Source organism: Lepeophtheirus salmonis, chromosome 1 (genome assembly GCF_016086655.4).
Source record: "Lepeophtheirus salmonis chromosome 1, UVic_Lsal_1.4, whole genome shotgun sequence".
Classification (NCBI taxonomy): domain Eukaryota; kingdom Metazoa; phylum Arthropoda; class Copepoda; order Siphonostomatoida; family Caligidae; genus Lepeophtheirus; species Lepeophtheirus salmonis.
The window spans coordinates 40,284,554-40,302,589 of NC_052131.2; the positions used below are offsets into that span (position 1 = coordinate 40,284,554).

The 18,036-nt window shown below is 28.7% G+C and overlaps 1 protein-coding gene across 1 annotated transcript in view; it reads right to left on the reverse strand.

Annotated features, from left to right (window-relative positions):
* The window catches only part of LOC121127720 (uncharacterized), a 36,302-nt gene extending 18,482 nt beyond the window's left edge, over positions 1 to 17,820 (reverse strand). The window contains exons 1-2 of the mRNA XM_040723206.2: positions 17,369 to 17,820; positions 6 to 292 (exon numbers count right to left, since the gene is read on the reverse strand). Of these exons, the coding sequence (XP_040579140.1) occupies positions 6 to 200 (195 nt within the window). The 5' untranslated portion in view covers positions 201 to 292; positions 17,369 to 17,820. The remainder of the gene's footprint in view (positions 1 to 5; positions 293 to 17,368) is intronic.
* Positions 17,821 to 18,036: the final 216 nt, after the last annotated feature.

The window sequence follows — 18,036 nt, forward strand, 5'->3', positions numbered from 1 at the left end:
CTTACTCGTAAATTCCGTAATTTGCTACTAATATAAAAAATAGAAACAGTGATGATCATTCCAACAAAGGCTCCAACAAGAACAAGGAGCACATAGAGTCGAACTGAGTCTATTGCTAGTGTACATTCATTTTGCGTTTCTTCACCGTTGTCAATTCTCCCCAATTCTCCCTTGTCTGTTCCCATTCTTTTGAAAGACATGAACTAAATGCTTAAGAACCTCTGGAAAAGTAGTTGATTAACCATAATGGAGGTGCAAAAAGTCATATTTTTGGTTTTTTCTCTCTTTTTTTCTGTAATAGAAGAATAATTATTTGTACAAATGTGGAATAAAGTAATGATATTTGATAAATATTTTAGGGGAAGCATGGAAAATCAGGGATCTCGCAGACGTTCATTTATATTGTCAGGTAAAATGATTGTGGATAATATGTTTGTTAAACAATGCATTGCAGTCAATTTGATCAGTAAGGATTTGATTATGATACAATTTCAATGTAAACCATTTGATAATTGTGTGCATTTTCATTTGAAATTTATATTTTATTGGGACAATCAAACTAATGTATGATAAGAAATTGTCACGAGAGAACCCATTTTATTTTGCAAACTATACCTCGGCCAACAAGTTGTGCAGGTACACAAGTGGTCCCTAACAGGGAATCCAAATCTTTCGCCATCGCTATTGTGAGTATCAAGGACCCCTTATATTATCCTAGAAAACACACTCCGCCCACGGGTTGTGCAAGGACCCTTTTTAATATCCTATTATACACCCGGGCCCATGGGCTGTGCAAGTGAACTGCTGGTGAAAAATGTGGGTCAAAAACAACCGTCGCCAATTCCATAAGCATCAAGGACCTGTGTTATTCTTCACAACTCAAGGGCTTTGTCGATTATTGGTATTGTATTTAGAGAGCTTTTAAAGATATATGAAACTTTATTGGTGATTAATGAACCACATGCAGCTCCTCTGCGACTGAAGGGTTCAGTTGTTTTTTAATACTAAAATGTAAGCCAAAAAGGTGAGCAATTTGAATGAACGTCATAAAATGTGGGTATATCAGGATGACTATAGCAACATTAAAATTTATATTAGAATTGTTGATCCTTTTTCATAATATTCGAACTACCCAGTTATATATTTCATATAAATATTTTTAATTTGTTCAAAATAGAGATAAATAAAAAATATATTTAAATAAACTTTTCAACATCAAATGTAATAATTTCAAAAAATCATCTTTTTGAACATACCTAACATAACTAATGTTACCTAAATATATTCTAAACATAAACACATCCACCAAATAAACTGCTTATGCTGCATGTTGTTCTATTATGGTATTTGCTAATTTAGAGGACAGAGGTGTCATTAATATTTTTTTTTTTCAGATTCACTTATTTGTTTAGTAGCGGTTGGAGATTGTACAATTGCCATTATCATCCGACATAATTGATGTAGTTCTCCCCATTGCAACTCTGCATGGTTCTGAGGTATGACATTTACGGCTGCAAATGAAACATTTTTGTTCTCCAGATACAAATTGCTGATTGTACTATATTGGCGTCCTACCCATTTTGGTTAATTGACTTGCAAGCTTTATCTGTTCGAAAGGAATGCTGTATGGGAGATTTAAATGCAGCAATTAGTATTTTCTATTAATTTGTGTTTCAAATGTTGCAAAAAAAATAATATTCTTGAAGTGGACCTTATCTCCCAGAAATCAAAATAATATCTCCTCCCAAAAAAAAAAAAAAATTCGAAACAGCCTTCTTGAGCTCCAACCCCCCCCCCCCTCTCCTTAGCCTTTCTTCCATTTATTTCTAAAGAAATACATACATACAATTTTATAAGTATGAACTTTTTACATTAGAAAACTTGTTTGTACCTACGTGCCCAGACTCCTAAATGGACATTCTTCCGATCTCTTAAGAAAAATAATAGAAAATAAGTTTTGTGTAAAAAAAAGCTTTTAAATATAATTACTTTGGACTTTCAACTTCTACCTATATATGATTAACGTTCTTACAATACCTTGGTAACTATGAAGAAACAAGAATAACTTACGTTTGTGCTGTTATATAGCCTTTAAAAATACAAACTGGGATTAATAGAGATAATTATAAGAGTTGAAACTCCCCTGTATTTTGCCCATCTTAAAAAAAAGAAACAAAAAATTAACATGGTCACCCTACAAATTTGAAGCATGACTTGGAGGATAAATGCTTCGGTGTCATAACATTTCATTCGAATAGCTACATTCAGATGTGAGAAAGGAGGAGGGGGAGAAGGACATTGGCGAGAATTACTCGATGTCGGTCCTCAATTCTACTCTGAGCCTTATATGACCACACGCGAAACTCAAATAAGGTTTTGAATATAATTTAATGCAGTTGGAAAGCAAGTTCACTACTCCAGAGTTGAATATTAATGACAACAGCTGAGTAAAAAAATTATTTTTTACATTACCAGTTCTAAAAAAAATTACCACCAAATGATTTCTGACCTTTTTTCTGTTTCTTTTTGGAAAAAAAGTTTCGTGATACAATAAAGATAACGACGTGTAGTATTCTTGGTTATTATATACATTGATAAAAACATTAAATACATAAATTTTTCCCCAGATAAATATTTATTTTTACAAAAATAAATTGAAATTATAAAATGGAGTCGCAATTATTTAAGAAAAGGAATTCCAACGTAGATAAATGTATGGTAGTGGGAATTTCTTATGTATTGCCAAATATATGGATGGTACAAATATTTACAGTTTACTTTATTTATTTAGAGTCTTTTTACTGACGTCACGTAGATTTCATAGTATACCAAACTCAATTCAATATTAAAGGCAGACTTCTTTTTTAAAATGGGCAATTTTCCAATCAAATAACTAAATAAAATTGATCTAATTTCACTCAAATGGAAAAATAAACTGTTGGAATGTTTTTAGTTTAATGGTAATTGAAAAGAAAGATATTCGAATAAAAATCTGCGTAATAGATGTTGAAAATTTCAAGAAAATCGAATCTTTATTTTTTCTCGCTTACCTATCCTTATTTGTATCCGAAACAATATTTCTATTATGAGTACTGTATAAAACCAACAGATCAATGATGTATCATCTCTGGATTCTCCGCATTAGAATAAATATTTGAACCCATATCCAAGAAACTACTAAAAAAATACTCGTATTTACATTTTCCATCATGAATCTAGTTACATGATGAGGTTGGCCACCAATTTTTATCTATGGATTAAAACGACGCACCTGTCCACAAATCTAACAACCCAAGCCTTTGTTAGAGTAAACATTGACTTGTTGGAGAAGGTCCCCGATGATAACCCATTGAAATATAACAGCGACCTTTTGTGGAGGCAAAGAGTTGCAGTATACAACATCCTTAATATCATCTCTCTTAAATGTCAATAAATGAGGGTACCAGATGTTTCTAATTAAACTATTAAAATGGGGCCCGTATTCAAAAAACCCTTGGAGGGAATGATTACTGCTAAAGAATAGAAATAAGTACATCCTAAGATTATAATTTTTTTTTTTAATAACTGTAAAAAATGCAATTGAAATAGCAAAGCTATTTTTCTTCTCTCGATGTGCCTTTTAATCCATTAATAGATACATACGAGTACAAACAAATAATTTATTTATTCCTGAGTGCTTTTTTTATTCACTATTATTTACATGAAAATTAATATGCAGTTAAAAGCAGAAAAAGGAACTCGTTGTAATCACATAATGTACACAACAGTCAACACTCAATTTTGAAAAACTTGTCTTGCAAGTATTTTTGAGTTTTCATTTAATATTTTGATTATGTGATAGTTTCCCTTCTTTCAGTGCCCAAACTGATGTTGATGAAAATATTGCACTTATTTCTAACTCAGGGTGAGATATGTATAGAATTGTAAATCCTAAGCATTTTTGAGATGTATATAAAAAAAGAAACAAAAATTCAAAATGATAACTCTGATAATTTGAAGAAGTTTTGACGAAAAATGTTCTATATCTATGAATAAGTAATCAAATTAAATAAAAAATTATGCATCTCGAAGGATTTGTACACCATTTTGTAATTTTTAAGTGATCCTATTTTTTAATGGGGTGTACTTATTGAAAGGGAACATTATCATAATATTGTTTACAATTTCACAAATTCTTAATGAACATGGAAGTATTTCTGTCTTTAATGAATAGAGATCAATCTAAGCAAATAAAAATCATATTCATTCATTAAAGAGAGACATACTTCCATGTTCTTTAAGAATTAGGACAAAAAAAGAGATCCAATAAATGATATCCTTAACAAAAGATGCTTGATTTCTTATATATATATACGGGGATAAGGATAAATGAAAATTTATCCTAAGAAGAGAACCAAACCAATGTAAGCTTCATACAGAAGTAGAGTGGATTCCTTCCTAGCGTAGGAATCTATTTGTCTCTATATAAAAATGAATATATGCAAGGGTTGAAACTATGACGGGATCAATTCACTTTCAGATTCAGATATAAGGCTCTGGATGTGAAATATAAAATAAGATATGTCAGTTACAAATAATTACTACAATTCGAAGCTATTGCCATAAAACTATAATATATTAAGAACAAGACATTGAAACAATTAAATAATTCCAACAATTTGATATTTAGGTATGTTTCTAATTTGACAGTTGCTAAGGCCTGAGACCATTTTTCAATCATTAAGACAGAAAGAAGTGGACTTTTATATTCATTAAAAGTTAGAAACAAACCAAAAATCAAGGGAATTGAAGGAAAATACTTCTAACTTGATTATCCTTGATTACTATAATGTTCGGATAACAAATTCCACATGGGACCACGAGATGAAAATTCATCCAAGGAAAACTACAAGATACAAAGATCAAAACAATGAAGAGATCCATTTACAATGAGTAACGAATTCTAGTATTTAGAATATAATAAATAATTATTTTATTTGAGTTTGTAAAAAATGCGGTATTATATTATGATATTAGTCAATATTATTTATTACAGGGGATGACGTCATGAAATTGAAAGTTTTATATTGCTAAAATAACCATTTTAATTAAGTGTTGCCAGAGTAATACTCGCGTTAGGATTTGATAGTCAGTAACAGAGGACTAAGTGAAATAAATTTTCTCCTTTGTATATATTTTTCTATCGTTTAGTTCATGCTATAGCATATTATATGTATCCATAGGATACACTAACAAGATATGAGAGAGCAAGAGTTAACAAATAAGTTAGTCGTCACAACAAACACTAAATTCATCATATACATGTTTTTTTCAAAATTTGGATATTTTCAAAAATTACGAGATATGGGATCAATAATTAGATCAACGATGACGTCATTTAGCAAAGATTAATATATGAAAGGGCTTTCGTGTTCCTTTTTCCTCGTCTCTAGGATTTAAGAGGGGACTTTTGTGAAATTTTGAGAACGATACATTCAAAATTTGTGGTATAAATATTACTCAGCTTGTATAAGCGAACTTTTTTTTTTATCAAATTCAAAAAAAAAACATTAAGCAACTTATGAAACATTCTTTATAGCATGATTTTTGGTAGTTGAGTTGTAATATCGATTTTCGTATTGGTATTTTTCGTATAAAGTTATACAAGGAATGAATGCTCTTTACATGAAATAACTATTTTGTCTACCATATTTTAAGTAAAATAGTGAACCCATTCACTACACGATTACTTTAACTCAATTTCCCTTTTGTTGTGAAAAGGGAGTGTTGTGAATAAGGGGTGTAAGAAGATGAGCCGTAGATCCATCTCACATGTCCTTGTATAATTATATATTAAAAAACAAATTTTGTCTGTCTTTTTGTAAGAAAAACATTTACGGAGTGCACTGTGCAACCTAATGTATACCATAGATATATTTTTGATCAAAGAAATAACAATATAGTCATATTAATGAAATATTGCAGTTGTGTGTATATAGCATTGAAAGTGTATACATAGTTTACTGTATATAGGGATCCCAGATGTATAGCATAAACATATTTTGATCTAAGAAATAATAACGTAGTCGTATTCATGAAATATTGCAGGACTGTCCATGTAGCATAGAATATCCAGCAATGTTGCTGTTGTTCAGTTGTATAAGCATTTTCAGTATATTTTATATTATAATAAAATATAAGCATTGCAAAAAAATAGTCTTTGTATGTGATCGCTCGAGATACTAAAGTACTCATCATTCATCCGTCAAAATATTTTTTTTTACAAACTCTTATTATTATTATTTCATTCTTGAGGACAGAACACATGTTTTGAGTATACTCATGAAACATGGAGAGTAACTCTGACTTGTCGTTTCTCTTTTAGTAGTTGACGGTTAATTACTCTAAGGAATGCCGGGTACTTTGGCTATTAATCAATAAGAGCCCAAATATCTTGTTATAGGACATCAAAATATATTTTCTCTTTAAACTTACACTCTCCGGAATTTCGACTCTGTTCACTTCCCCTTCTTATTTCATTTTCAAGAAAGTGCTCAAGTATGTCTCATATAATTAAAGTAACGTCAGCTCTACAATGAATGTACCTTCCATAATTGGGGGTGAGATCCACTAAGTAAGGCATGTGATCCTCTTCATAAAAGGACGATATCCCTGAACATATCAAGTTCAAGGCTGGAGGTGTGTGGCTAGGATATTCCAATGAAAATATACATTCAAAGGAACAATTCAAGTCCATATACCATGAGATTAGTCTAGTTAATCAATAAATTAGAGAACCAAACTGCTAAAATATTTGTTTACTCTTCACACACTGACCATCTAGAAATACAAGAACACACTTCTATCTTTTCTCCTCCTTTTTTTATTTCTTCTTTTTATTTGTATCTCTTTATGTAGCTACCCTCGGCAGGCTTCCCTTCCTTGTCGTTTAAGTCTTCATTGAAGTATAGAATAGATCGAAGTTTTAAAGAGTACTTTGAAACAATATCCCCGGAAATCACTTGGCCAACCCTAGCTATTTGTATTTAATAGATATAGTAACAAAAATTCCATTATTTTCGTAATAGATGGCTTTTGTAATGTACATCTCAGGATGTATTAGTGCAACCGATTTACGCTCGATGGTATTACAATTATAAGATTTTTTACTTAATAAACTTTCTGGACAGCTTTTTATTGTTTTGCTCTTTGAGCGTGCGTCAAAGATAGACACCAGCATAGATAAATTACGAAATATTTTACAGTCTTTCTTCAAATAAGGTGAAAATACAAGTTAAGACACAGAAAATTTGAATATTGTTTATGGCTTGATATTTTAATAGGTAATCACGCGCAATTTAAATGTTTTCCTCAATTCCTACTTGTTCATAACAAAATAACTTAGCTCATCATCACACAAGTTTAGACAACTTTTTTCACATCTCTAGTATAGATACCTATACATATGAATTTCTTAGCAAATTCTACATATATGAGCCAAAGAACAGTGAATATAAAGATTAATATAAGAAGGGACACAATTTTTATAGAGATAATATAGAGAAATGTAAATCAGCCTACTTTGTATCAAAAAAAATATACATGTATTTATTTTAATAAGGAAGGAAATATATATAAATTATAGGTAAAAGTTTTGTATAAATAATGAAGGCACTAATCTCATTAAAAAAAACGAATCCTCTTAAGATATATTTAAATTGTTTATCTATTCTAATTAAATACATAACAATAAATTATAATTCTTTCTATTCACAGTTCATATTAGTGAGGTAAACAAATTGGGGTTTTACCAAGCCTAGGCTTAATCTAGGGAAGAATGCTCACTATCAAGTTGAAAAGATCCATGGCAATTATAAAATAGAATTCCTCATAATTGAACGGAAAAAGGAATATTGATCCTACTCCAAAATACTGCAGGGGCGTCTGCAGTGTGGACTGGAGGGGCTGTCACCCAATAAAGGATTTTTTTTTTACAAGAATATTGAATATTTGATTTTTTTTTTGAAAAAATTAATTTTCGGAATTTAATTTAATTTTTCTATTATTTTTCTAAAAATTTAATGTTTTATTAAATTCTATGTATATTTGAAATTTTTCTCCAAAAAATGTAATATTTGAAATTTTTTTCGACAAAAAAATTATATTTTTGAAACCTTTGGATTTTTTTTTTTGTAAAGCTGTGAATTTTTGAAATTTTTTGTAAATAGCTTTGTATTTCTGAATTTTTTTCCAAAACAACAAATATATCTGAATATATAGATGAAATATTTTAATTTTTTTTTTAAAAAATTAAAAAAACCAAGCCCTTCCCCCCTCACAAAAAAAACCCAGACATATATATATAATCCTGTGGACGCCATTATACTAAGAATGGTTACACGTTTTAATACCCAAATAGTTCTCGAAGTCATTTATTCTATCTTCTAATGAGGATGAGTAAGAAGAATTAAGGACGATGATTGGTTGTACTACAAATGACGTCAAATCTTACTCATAATGGGAACTCTTGCTTGAGCCCCTAGGATAGAAATATTTCCCTCCATTTGGTCACATCGTAACCAAGATACTTAGAGCAGAACTAGTAAGGATCAATAAACACTATTAATACGAATTATTCAATGCATGCCGTTATTAGTTATGTAAAGTGGATACATTTCCGGGGGGACGGTAACCCGATGATACACCTCCAAATAAAAGGGAAGTCTGGTCAACCTACTATTGAATAACATTATTCAACTAAATTTCTTAAACAAGCCTATATTGTGAAGTTCTGTGCACAAGCTATTACCAAGCTTTTCATCTTATTTGACTAGCCAAGCCCAAGCATTTGAAAATGTTCAACAAGTCCTTCATAAACCAAGCCAAACCTTAGCATAGGCTTGTTTACAATATTGGTTCATATTATTGATATAATTATACGTGAACTGTCAATGAATATTACTTTTATATTTAATAAAGGAAGGTTTTGTAATTATTTTTTGGATTCCGGTTCAATCATTCTTTGTGTATGAACAACTATAATAAACATTTCGTAATCATGAGTGAGCAATAAGCCAAAAGGCAGTGTATCTCAGATCTCCTAAATGCTAAAGTAGTGGTGTTGATAATTATGATTAAGAGATATGGCCACCTTCCTCGCCAGATTTGAGCCCTTTGCTGTTTGGGGCACCTTTGAGAGAGAAACCAACAAAGCTCTACAGCCAAATGTGAACTCACTCAAGGCTGCCATAGTGGTTGTGTGGGACAACATGTCTGATGAGTTTATTATCAACTCCTACAAGGCCTTCTGGCGACTTTTCCAAGTACTTGTTTACAAGTTTTGTAAAAGTTATAATTTTTTTAATAATTAAATATAAAAAATTGATGGAGTATTTCTAAAGCAACCTTTAAGGTCCACGTTTTGCTACTCCCCCCCAGTAAATAGTTACTGTAGACAAACAAAAAATTAAAAAATTACTTTAAAATAAAGCAAGAACAAGAACATTAAAAAAAATCAATAAATATTAAAAAAACAAAGCCATTAATTAATGGTAATTTAAAAAGGAGACTAAATTATTATTTGAACATTCTTCTAAAGTTTAATGAAATTTAAAATTATATCGAGGTTGTTTTATTTTATAGTGCAAACTTTATAAAGGATATATTTAAATAATAATTGTATCAAGTTTTTCAATACTCGAAGTAGAGAAAAAGTTTTATTTACCCATTAAAGAATGATTCAATTTCACACCAGTTTTAGAAATGATCATCAAGCTATTTGGTATGTATTTTTTTTCAAAGTGTAAGCATTGCAAACATGATTTCGATAAGGCATCGATACTCATCTTTTTCAATTTAATTCTATGAGAAAAATCACAAGAGAAAAATATATATTATCTACAACAAAGGTGTGGAAAATTTATCAACAAGAAAAAGTATGACTGTAATCTTAAACTATGTCAACAGAGACAAAAATAACCAAAAACCCTGGGCTTATAAAATAGAAGAGAAGAAGACAGGAACTCAAAGATGAGAATTCCTTGTAGATTAAAAAGAATTTCAACCATTTTTCATTTTTATATTAAAAATATTCACTCATTATGTGACATCTAATGTCATCAAAACGAAAGTTCGATACCATACATTGAGTAATGAACATTGATGAGATTTCCATTGGACATACACTACATAATATTTGGGTACAGTTTTTTTAAATCATTCTTTTTGGAAGTTATCAATGAAAAATATCAATTTGGTAAGCAAAAGTGACTTCTTAAACTGTATCTCGTATCAGTTAGTATAAAAATGTCTAATAAAAAATTAATTATCTTGTCAGTTAGTTTCCTAGAACAAGGCCCACCAATCCCCTTCTTTAAAGGAATTTGTTCAGTGGAAAGAAAAAAAAACTAGTTACTGTGTTTACAAACTCCTCCAGTATTTTTTTCTCCAATACATTAACCACTAGGATAATTTTATATTTATAACAAACTTCACTGGTCTTGTTTTTTGTTTTCTGCATATAACCCTAAAAATATCACAAATTACAAATATATATATATATATTTTAAAATCACTTACAAATATATATATATATATTAAAATCACTTACAAATATATTTTTTTAAATCACTTACAAATATTATAATATTAAGTAAAAATGTACATGCTCTCTCATTCTTTTAGGAAAAAAATTATAAAATTTTTAACCCAATGGTTGTGATCTGACTTGAAATTTAAGAAATCTAATCTCGTATGAGTACCCACACCAGTGGCTATAGGAGGCTGAAACTTTGGATGGGTGGCACTTTTGAGCCTGGGCAAGCTAAGATGGGGTACCAATTTTCGGGGAGGGGTCACATAAGGGGGGCTTATTCTATATCCAAAACAGAAAAAAATGAATCTTTTTTGGAAGTCAAAGAGACTAGATAAGGGCTTGAGTTATAAATCAAAAGGTGACTGGCATCCCACAGAACAACTATTGGAATATAGACGTTTTCTAAATTTATTCAAAAAAAAAAAAAAAAATTATGGGTAAAAAAACAAATCACTGAAAATTGCATTTACGTTTTAATTATTCATTTCAGCTGAAAAAAATGACTTTACCAATGGAATTCAATAAAGTTTGTAGAAATTTGTCTGGAACTTAGTTTCCATAAAAAATTGAATTGAGGTTTAACTGAAATTTCTGTTATTTTCTTAATAATTTTTCAATTTTTTTCATTATTTTTCTCTTTTTTTATCAGACGTCAACAATCACTTTTATTATTTTTTTGAATAAAAAGTTTCAAAATATTAAGTTTTAGGAAAAAAATTAAAAATATACAGCTACTAAAAAAAATTCATAGCTGATTACAAAATATCCAATTTTTATAGAAAAAGACAGCTGTTTGCATAAAAATTATTTTTTTTGACAAAAAAAATTTTAATATTAAATTTTGGAAAGAAATTTTTTAAATTCCAAGACTATTCTCAGTAATGAAAATTTTTGGACAAAAATTTGATAAATTAAATTAAGTTTCAAATTTTAAATTTAAAAAAAAAAAAAAAAATCAAATATTTCATTTTCTATTTAAAAATAAAAATCTTTTTTTTCAGGCTCTCTACCTGCGGACGCCCCTGGTATATAAGTAAGTGTAAGGGATATAATTTTTGCAGAAGAAAAATCCAGCTTTTTCTTCTGCTTTGCGCTATACAAAAGATCCTATCCTATTTTAAGTCATTATTACTCTATTTTTATATCAAAGTAGGGTTCATGATTGAACATAATTTAATTCTGCTGTCTATTTTAAAGTCATTAATATATATTATGTATGTAGTCATTACGGATTAGGAAGACCCTTAAACCCATAATCGTATACCCTTCAGCTCTTCTGCACAGATAAAAAATAATGAAGACCTTTACATATAAAATTTTTGTAAGAAATTCTCGATTGTGTTCCATTGCTACAATGAAGACACATTAAACAATCTTATGATGTTTTAAATATAAAAAAAATAGTTTTAACGTCATTTTTGTCAATAGAAAAAGATTAAAAAACTTATCTTAATATTTATTTATTTAAATATAACTTCTTTTTTTCTTTCCTATGATAAAATTGTATTAAAAAATAATTTTTAAAAAGATAAAGTATACTATAATTATATGTAAATATTTTAAATTGAAGTTTAAAGTAATTATGTTAAAAAAACATTCAACAGAAAATATTTTTTAATAGATTACAATTTAAATTTATAATCCTTTTCCAATTTTACTAATAGTTTTTTTTAAAACGTTCTTTTTTAACACAAAAAAAAGAGTTTTGACTAATGGTAAGTTATCATACAATGTACAAGGTCATGATAAAATAAAACATCGTTTATCTAATCAAAGGAATGGAGCTATATATTTTGAATGGATTGTAAACAGTTTCTCATTGGTCTCTTTCTCTGCAAATATTTGCGTCTTTAATTAATTATATTCGTTTGCTTTTTCTTGATAAGCTACAGTTTTAAGAATAATATATTTGTGTAAACATAATTTATAAAGAGATATTTGCTCTCCCATGGTCATTTAAAAGTAAAAGGATAAATAAGGATAGTTAAATTTTTAAAAAATTGTTTAACTTTTACATATATAGAATTGGTTAGAAAGTGTACATAGTAAGGGATAGGAGTGTGATGCAATTTGGAAATTTATCCAATATTATTATATATGTGTAGGTAGAAGCGTCTTAAGCGGGTTCCACGTTACTTCTGAATTATATACAAAATCGGACCTCCTTGAATTGAAAACAATAGATATAGAGAGTGCAGCCGTTTTTTAGCAATTAACTTTCAGCGCATACATAGGTGGGACGTTGTTTATTGCTTTACAGGACATCCAGAAGTGAAAAAAACTCCATGCTAGACAACAGAAAAACGTTGATCTGTTTGTCATATTATTTTTTTACTTTGTTATACCCAGTATTTAGCCTCCAAGCTCACTCGACTTCTTTTAACATACGCAGTTGAACAATACTTCAACATATTCTTCTCACTAATGAATCCAAGCTGATGTCCAGGATCCAGAAGAAATTCTAGAATATGCCAAAGGAGACTGTCATCATAAACTCCTCCTGTTACTGAGGTTTAGACGAGAACATATATTTAATATTATTTTTTTATTATTATTTATCTTTCATTTGGCCAAAGTTTTTATTAAAATCGGATGGGTTATTCAGGAAAAAATCAATTTATACATAAATTGTCTTTGTTGCAAAATAGAAGTGGCACCCTGTAGAGTATGGTTTTAAATCACTCATCAATCGTTTCATGGTTTTTTGTGAGTAACAAAGTTAAATGAAAAAAACCCTTCAATGCCTTAAATAATTCGTCGGATATATCGGACTGTTCTAAGCTGTTGGTGTTACCAACTAACATTATATTTATTTTGCATGTTTCAATAAATTAATATTCGTACTGTAGGAACTCGATCGAAACGAAGCATATTTTATTTTTTTGAGCCTATTGCTTAATATTTGAGAGTAGGTTCAATTTATAGTAATTTTCTACGAGTTTTAATTTAGTTGAATTACCAACTATTGGTGCGCTGCATTAGCTACGGCTCTTTGAGACTGTTGAGCATACTCAATCATGAGCCATGACTCGTGATTGAAGTACCTCAGAGTACTTTTTTCATATTCATTAATTTTCTTCTGAAAATCAGTTTAAATTCTTAAACTCTTTTTATTTTGTGAAAATATAATTATTTGTGTTTAATTTAAGAATTAAATGTTTTTATTAAGTGAAAGATTGGTGTTTGAAGTTAAAAAATAGTTAGGAGGCTACTGGTTCCCTTTTGTAGGATCAAAAACAACAATAAAATAAATTTCTTAGGAATAATTTAAAATTATCGTAATTTTTAATATTATGTACTATAGTTAGATGAAGCTCAAAAATGTTTATATGCAATTTATTATTTATTTTCTACATATATACAATATTAATTAAATAATATGAAATTCATATTTTTAATTTCATTATTTTTTTTTCCGTATCAAACCCACATATACAATTTTGTTTTTCGCATATCAATTCTGCTCCAAATTGCCTCATCGATAGGCACAATTGATAAAAAAATCCAAGATTGAAATTGATACAATAGCTTAAGTATGATTAACAATGTTATACAAAAGTCGAACCCTGCTTTGAACTTTGCAAACTCATATCTCTTTTACTTCTACAAGTTGAGTAATATAGCAAAAAGTGATTAGTACACCGAATAGCATCACTCTACTTACTGTATTTAGACAAATAACTATGCACAGCGTTATCCTACGAATATGAAAATGTATTACTAGGAAAAGCTATTATTAGAATGTTTACTATTCCCTACAATTAAATGAAATCCAATTTTCCAACAGTTTGGAAGAATTTTGACGAACTGATTTTTTTCCTTTTTGCTTTTTTTATAAGAGTAAAATACAGCTTGATATAGTCATTAGCTTTCACCCATGATAGCCACACATAATTTTCTACTCTAAATTTTGTAACTTCAGGCAGATTTATTTCCAAACTGAAAAGTAATTTCCTTTCATGCACTCTAAGATGTTTTTGGTATCCTGTCCAGTACTGTACCAAATTTGTACGTGTCCGAATTGGAATAAAACAACCAAAGATTTCAACTAGTTTGTTGTATTATATGGCCTAAATTAACAATATTGACAAACTATTACCGTGCACACAATATTCTTAAAGTTGTATTACACTAATTCAGCTGCAAGCTGAGATACTTTATCATAATTAGTGTTATTCCCATCCTAACAGATTTGGTCTATTCAACTTTAGATCCGTTCCTAGACTATAACTTAATGAGATAAGTTCATAGGGACGAAATATCTCATTGAACTCATGAGGGATCGAGTTTTTTATTAAATTTTGAGGAGTAGAAAGTGGAACTAAGCTGGATCGTTGGGTTGAGTCTTAGATAAAGACCAACATATCACATATTATAATATTAGTGGAAATGATGCCGTGTAGAGGGTATTTAACGGTTTAGAGAGTTTTTCATGGACCAATAACAAGGATGGAACAGGACGGACTGATTTTAAGTTCCATATTATGGACTGATACAATCCTACTAGTTATCATTCAGATCTTCAAATTGCCACCCAAAGCTATGTCAAATAGTAACAAATTAACTAATGATTTGGATGAAGATTTAATAATATATTCCTAGAAAGGAATATTTTCTCATATGAAAAAGCCATAGGCGAGAGTGGGCATACTTGTTACGGAGGAGACATGTTACACCGCCAATAACTTTAAAACGTAAAGTTATCTAAGAACCCTGTTCTTATACATTTAATGTCTTCCTTTGTTTATCCAATCAACATAAAACCAGGGTTGCTTAATGCTTACAGTTATAGATAATTTCGATATTGAAAAGTTTCGTTGCAGAGGTAACAACAAAAATCTTTTAAATTCCTTTATCATTTTGAGTAGTAGTTGACGAGTTTATCACGAATCTGTGATTAGTTTTTTCGTATCAAATTTTTTTTTTTTTTTGCAAATTTTCAGATTGAAATTTAAGGTAATATTTTAAAAACTTTTTATAGATTTGACCCAACTTTTGAATACGAAAAAGGAAATCACTTATATAAAAGTTAGTTTAATTTACAAAATAATATTTGGTTCTACAGGGTCTAGTTGAGCAGCAGTATTGATTTAAATTTAATTTTATTGAAGTAATAATCAATGCAAGATTGATAGAAATAATATTGAAAAGCTAGAGTGTTTACCTATTTATTTACGAATATAGTTATTTCCTTTTAAATAAAAAAATCATATCAATATTGTAGCATAACTAGACCTTTTAGAACCAAAAATTCTTTTTTAAATCAAATTATATTTATTTGCACTTCAAATAAATTCCTTTCTTGTAAAAAATATTGAAAAACTAAGTTGTTATTCCTTTTCAAATAAAACCGACAACATATGATGGTTTTTAACCTATTATTTGCAGTTTCTCAAGATTTGATGATTACATAAAAACGTAAGCACATATTTGAAAGTTGTATAAAATTTTGCAAAAAGTAAATGTACTTTTATGTAAATTATCGACTTCCTTCATACGTAAAGTTAGTTCAAACTAACTAAAAGTTGTAAATTAACTAAAAAATTCGAATGGAAAATTATTAAAAACAAAATTTGATTTTAAAACAAATATTACAGACTCGTGATAAGCTAGTTAAGAACTACTATAATTGAATGCAGAATGTCAAAAAATTTAGTAAAATTAAAATTTTGTTGATTTGTCTTAGTTACGTAATTTAAAAAAATAGTGTCATTATTTACAACCCTTCGACTATAATCCAGGTCTTCATAATTGTTTTACATTTCTGACTATTGGAATAACTCATAAATAAGTTATTAGAGGCGTGGGGATTACTTTGTGATGGGTTTTTTGATTTATTTTTTTAATTTGTCATAAATTCCTTATAGTGTTTTCCTCTAAAGAACCATATTAAGTTAAATAAAAGTTTCTCAATATGAACTATTTTTAGTGAGTAAATCTTTAGACATAGATTTCTAATTTTCAAAAACGAATTTTAGCATTTATAAATAATTACATGGTTATACAACCAAGAAATTTAATATAACCATTTATTAATAAGTATTATTTAAAAAAATATAAAAACAAATTGTTAGATTCCAAGTAGAGTCGTAAGTGTGAATCAAAAGTTTTATATTTATCATCTTTAGGGAAATTTTAACTTTCTTAGTTTAATAAATTTAGCTACTTTGCCCCAGCATATCGGCCCTCCTTATAGTTGTAAGGATTTCAATGGAATTTAGAATTATGACTAAGTATATAATTTATTACATATGTTTGAACATTTGATAGATTATATGGGATTTATCAAATTAACTTTAAAAAAAAAATCAATCTAAAGTATTTGTATACGTCTTATACATTTTAAATGCACTTCTATATGAAAAACAGACTAATGGTATCTGGACTATAAGAGATATTACTATGTATGTCAGAAAAAAATGATTTATAACTAAATATATCAAATTTGGCTCTAAGACTTTGAAATAAATCATTGTAATGACATATTTTATAAACGTGAGTGGGGCCTATGGCAAAGATAAATGTGCAAGGCTTATTTATTAATTTTTAAAAAAAATGAAGTTCATTATCTTTTTTTATATATATTTTTTTAAATGAAGTTTATCATCTTTTTCATTAAATAATTGCACTTATTAAAAAAAAAAAAAAACAATGCAGACACATTTTTTTTTATAATTAATAAATTTTTATTTTATGGCCTCCTATCAAAAGTCCTATCAATGCTTTTCCCACTGAAACATGCCCTGATTATAATTTTACAAAAGAACAAATGAATAAACAAAAAAAATACAGTACCTTTGTATAATTTGGAACAAGGTCTGAGAAGAGATTGTTAGAAGACCTTTTTTTTTTTTTTTTTTTTTGTTATATCCTTTGGTATGAAGATTGATTTATTAAAAAGATTTATTCAAATAACGGATGAAAAAATCCTCTACTTTTTCCCGGAAAAATGCATGAATGAAGTGAGCTGTTCTTATTTTGGGCACGGTTGAAATATTACTAAGTTATAAATAGGAGAAATAGGAGAGGAGAACAAAAAAGAAAAGAAGAAGAAAAATCATCTGTATCCTTTCCCCCCTCCCCTTTTTTTTTCTTGTAAGACGAAGAAGGTAATGCTTTTTTTTCCTTGCTGTTTTTGGCGATGTTTGAATAAGCAGTAATATAACAGAGTAAATATTGAAAAAATAAAATGTAAAAATGTGAATACAAGTTAATATCATTTACAAATTGGTAAAATATATGTACAGGATCATAATTCTATTTTTTTCTTTTTTTGATGTAAACCTGATCGGTGTTTTTTATTTTCTAACGCTGTAATGATTAGTGTTGTATATAATATGAAAGTTTTGTAGGAGATCAGCTCTGTTGTCATGACGTAACAATGAATTCGCTGTGGTATGAAGGAAAGAGACACTCAAAGGCCCACTCCGTATCAAGAAAGGGAAGGAATAACCTCGTTGTCG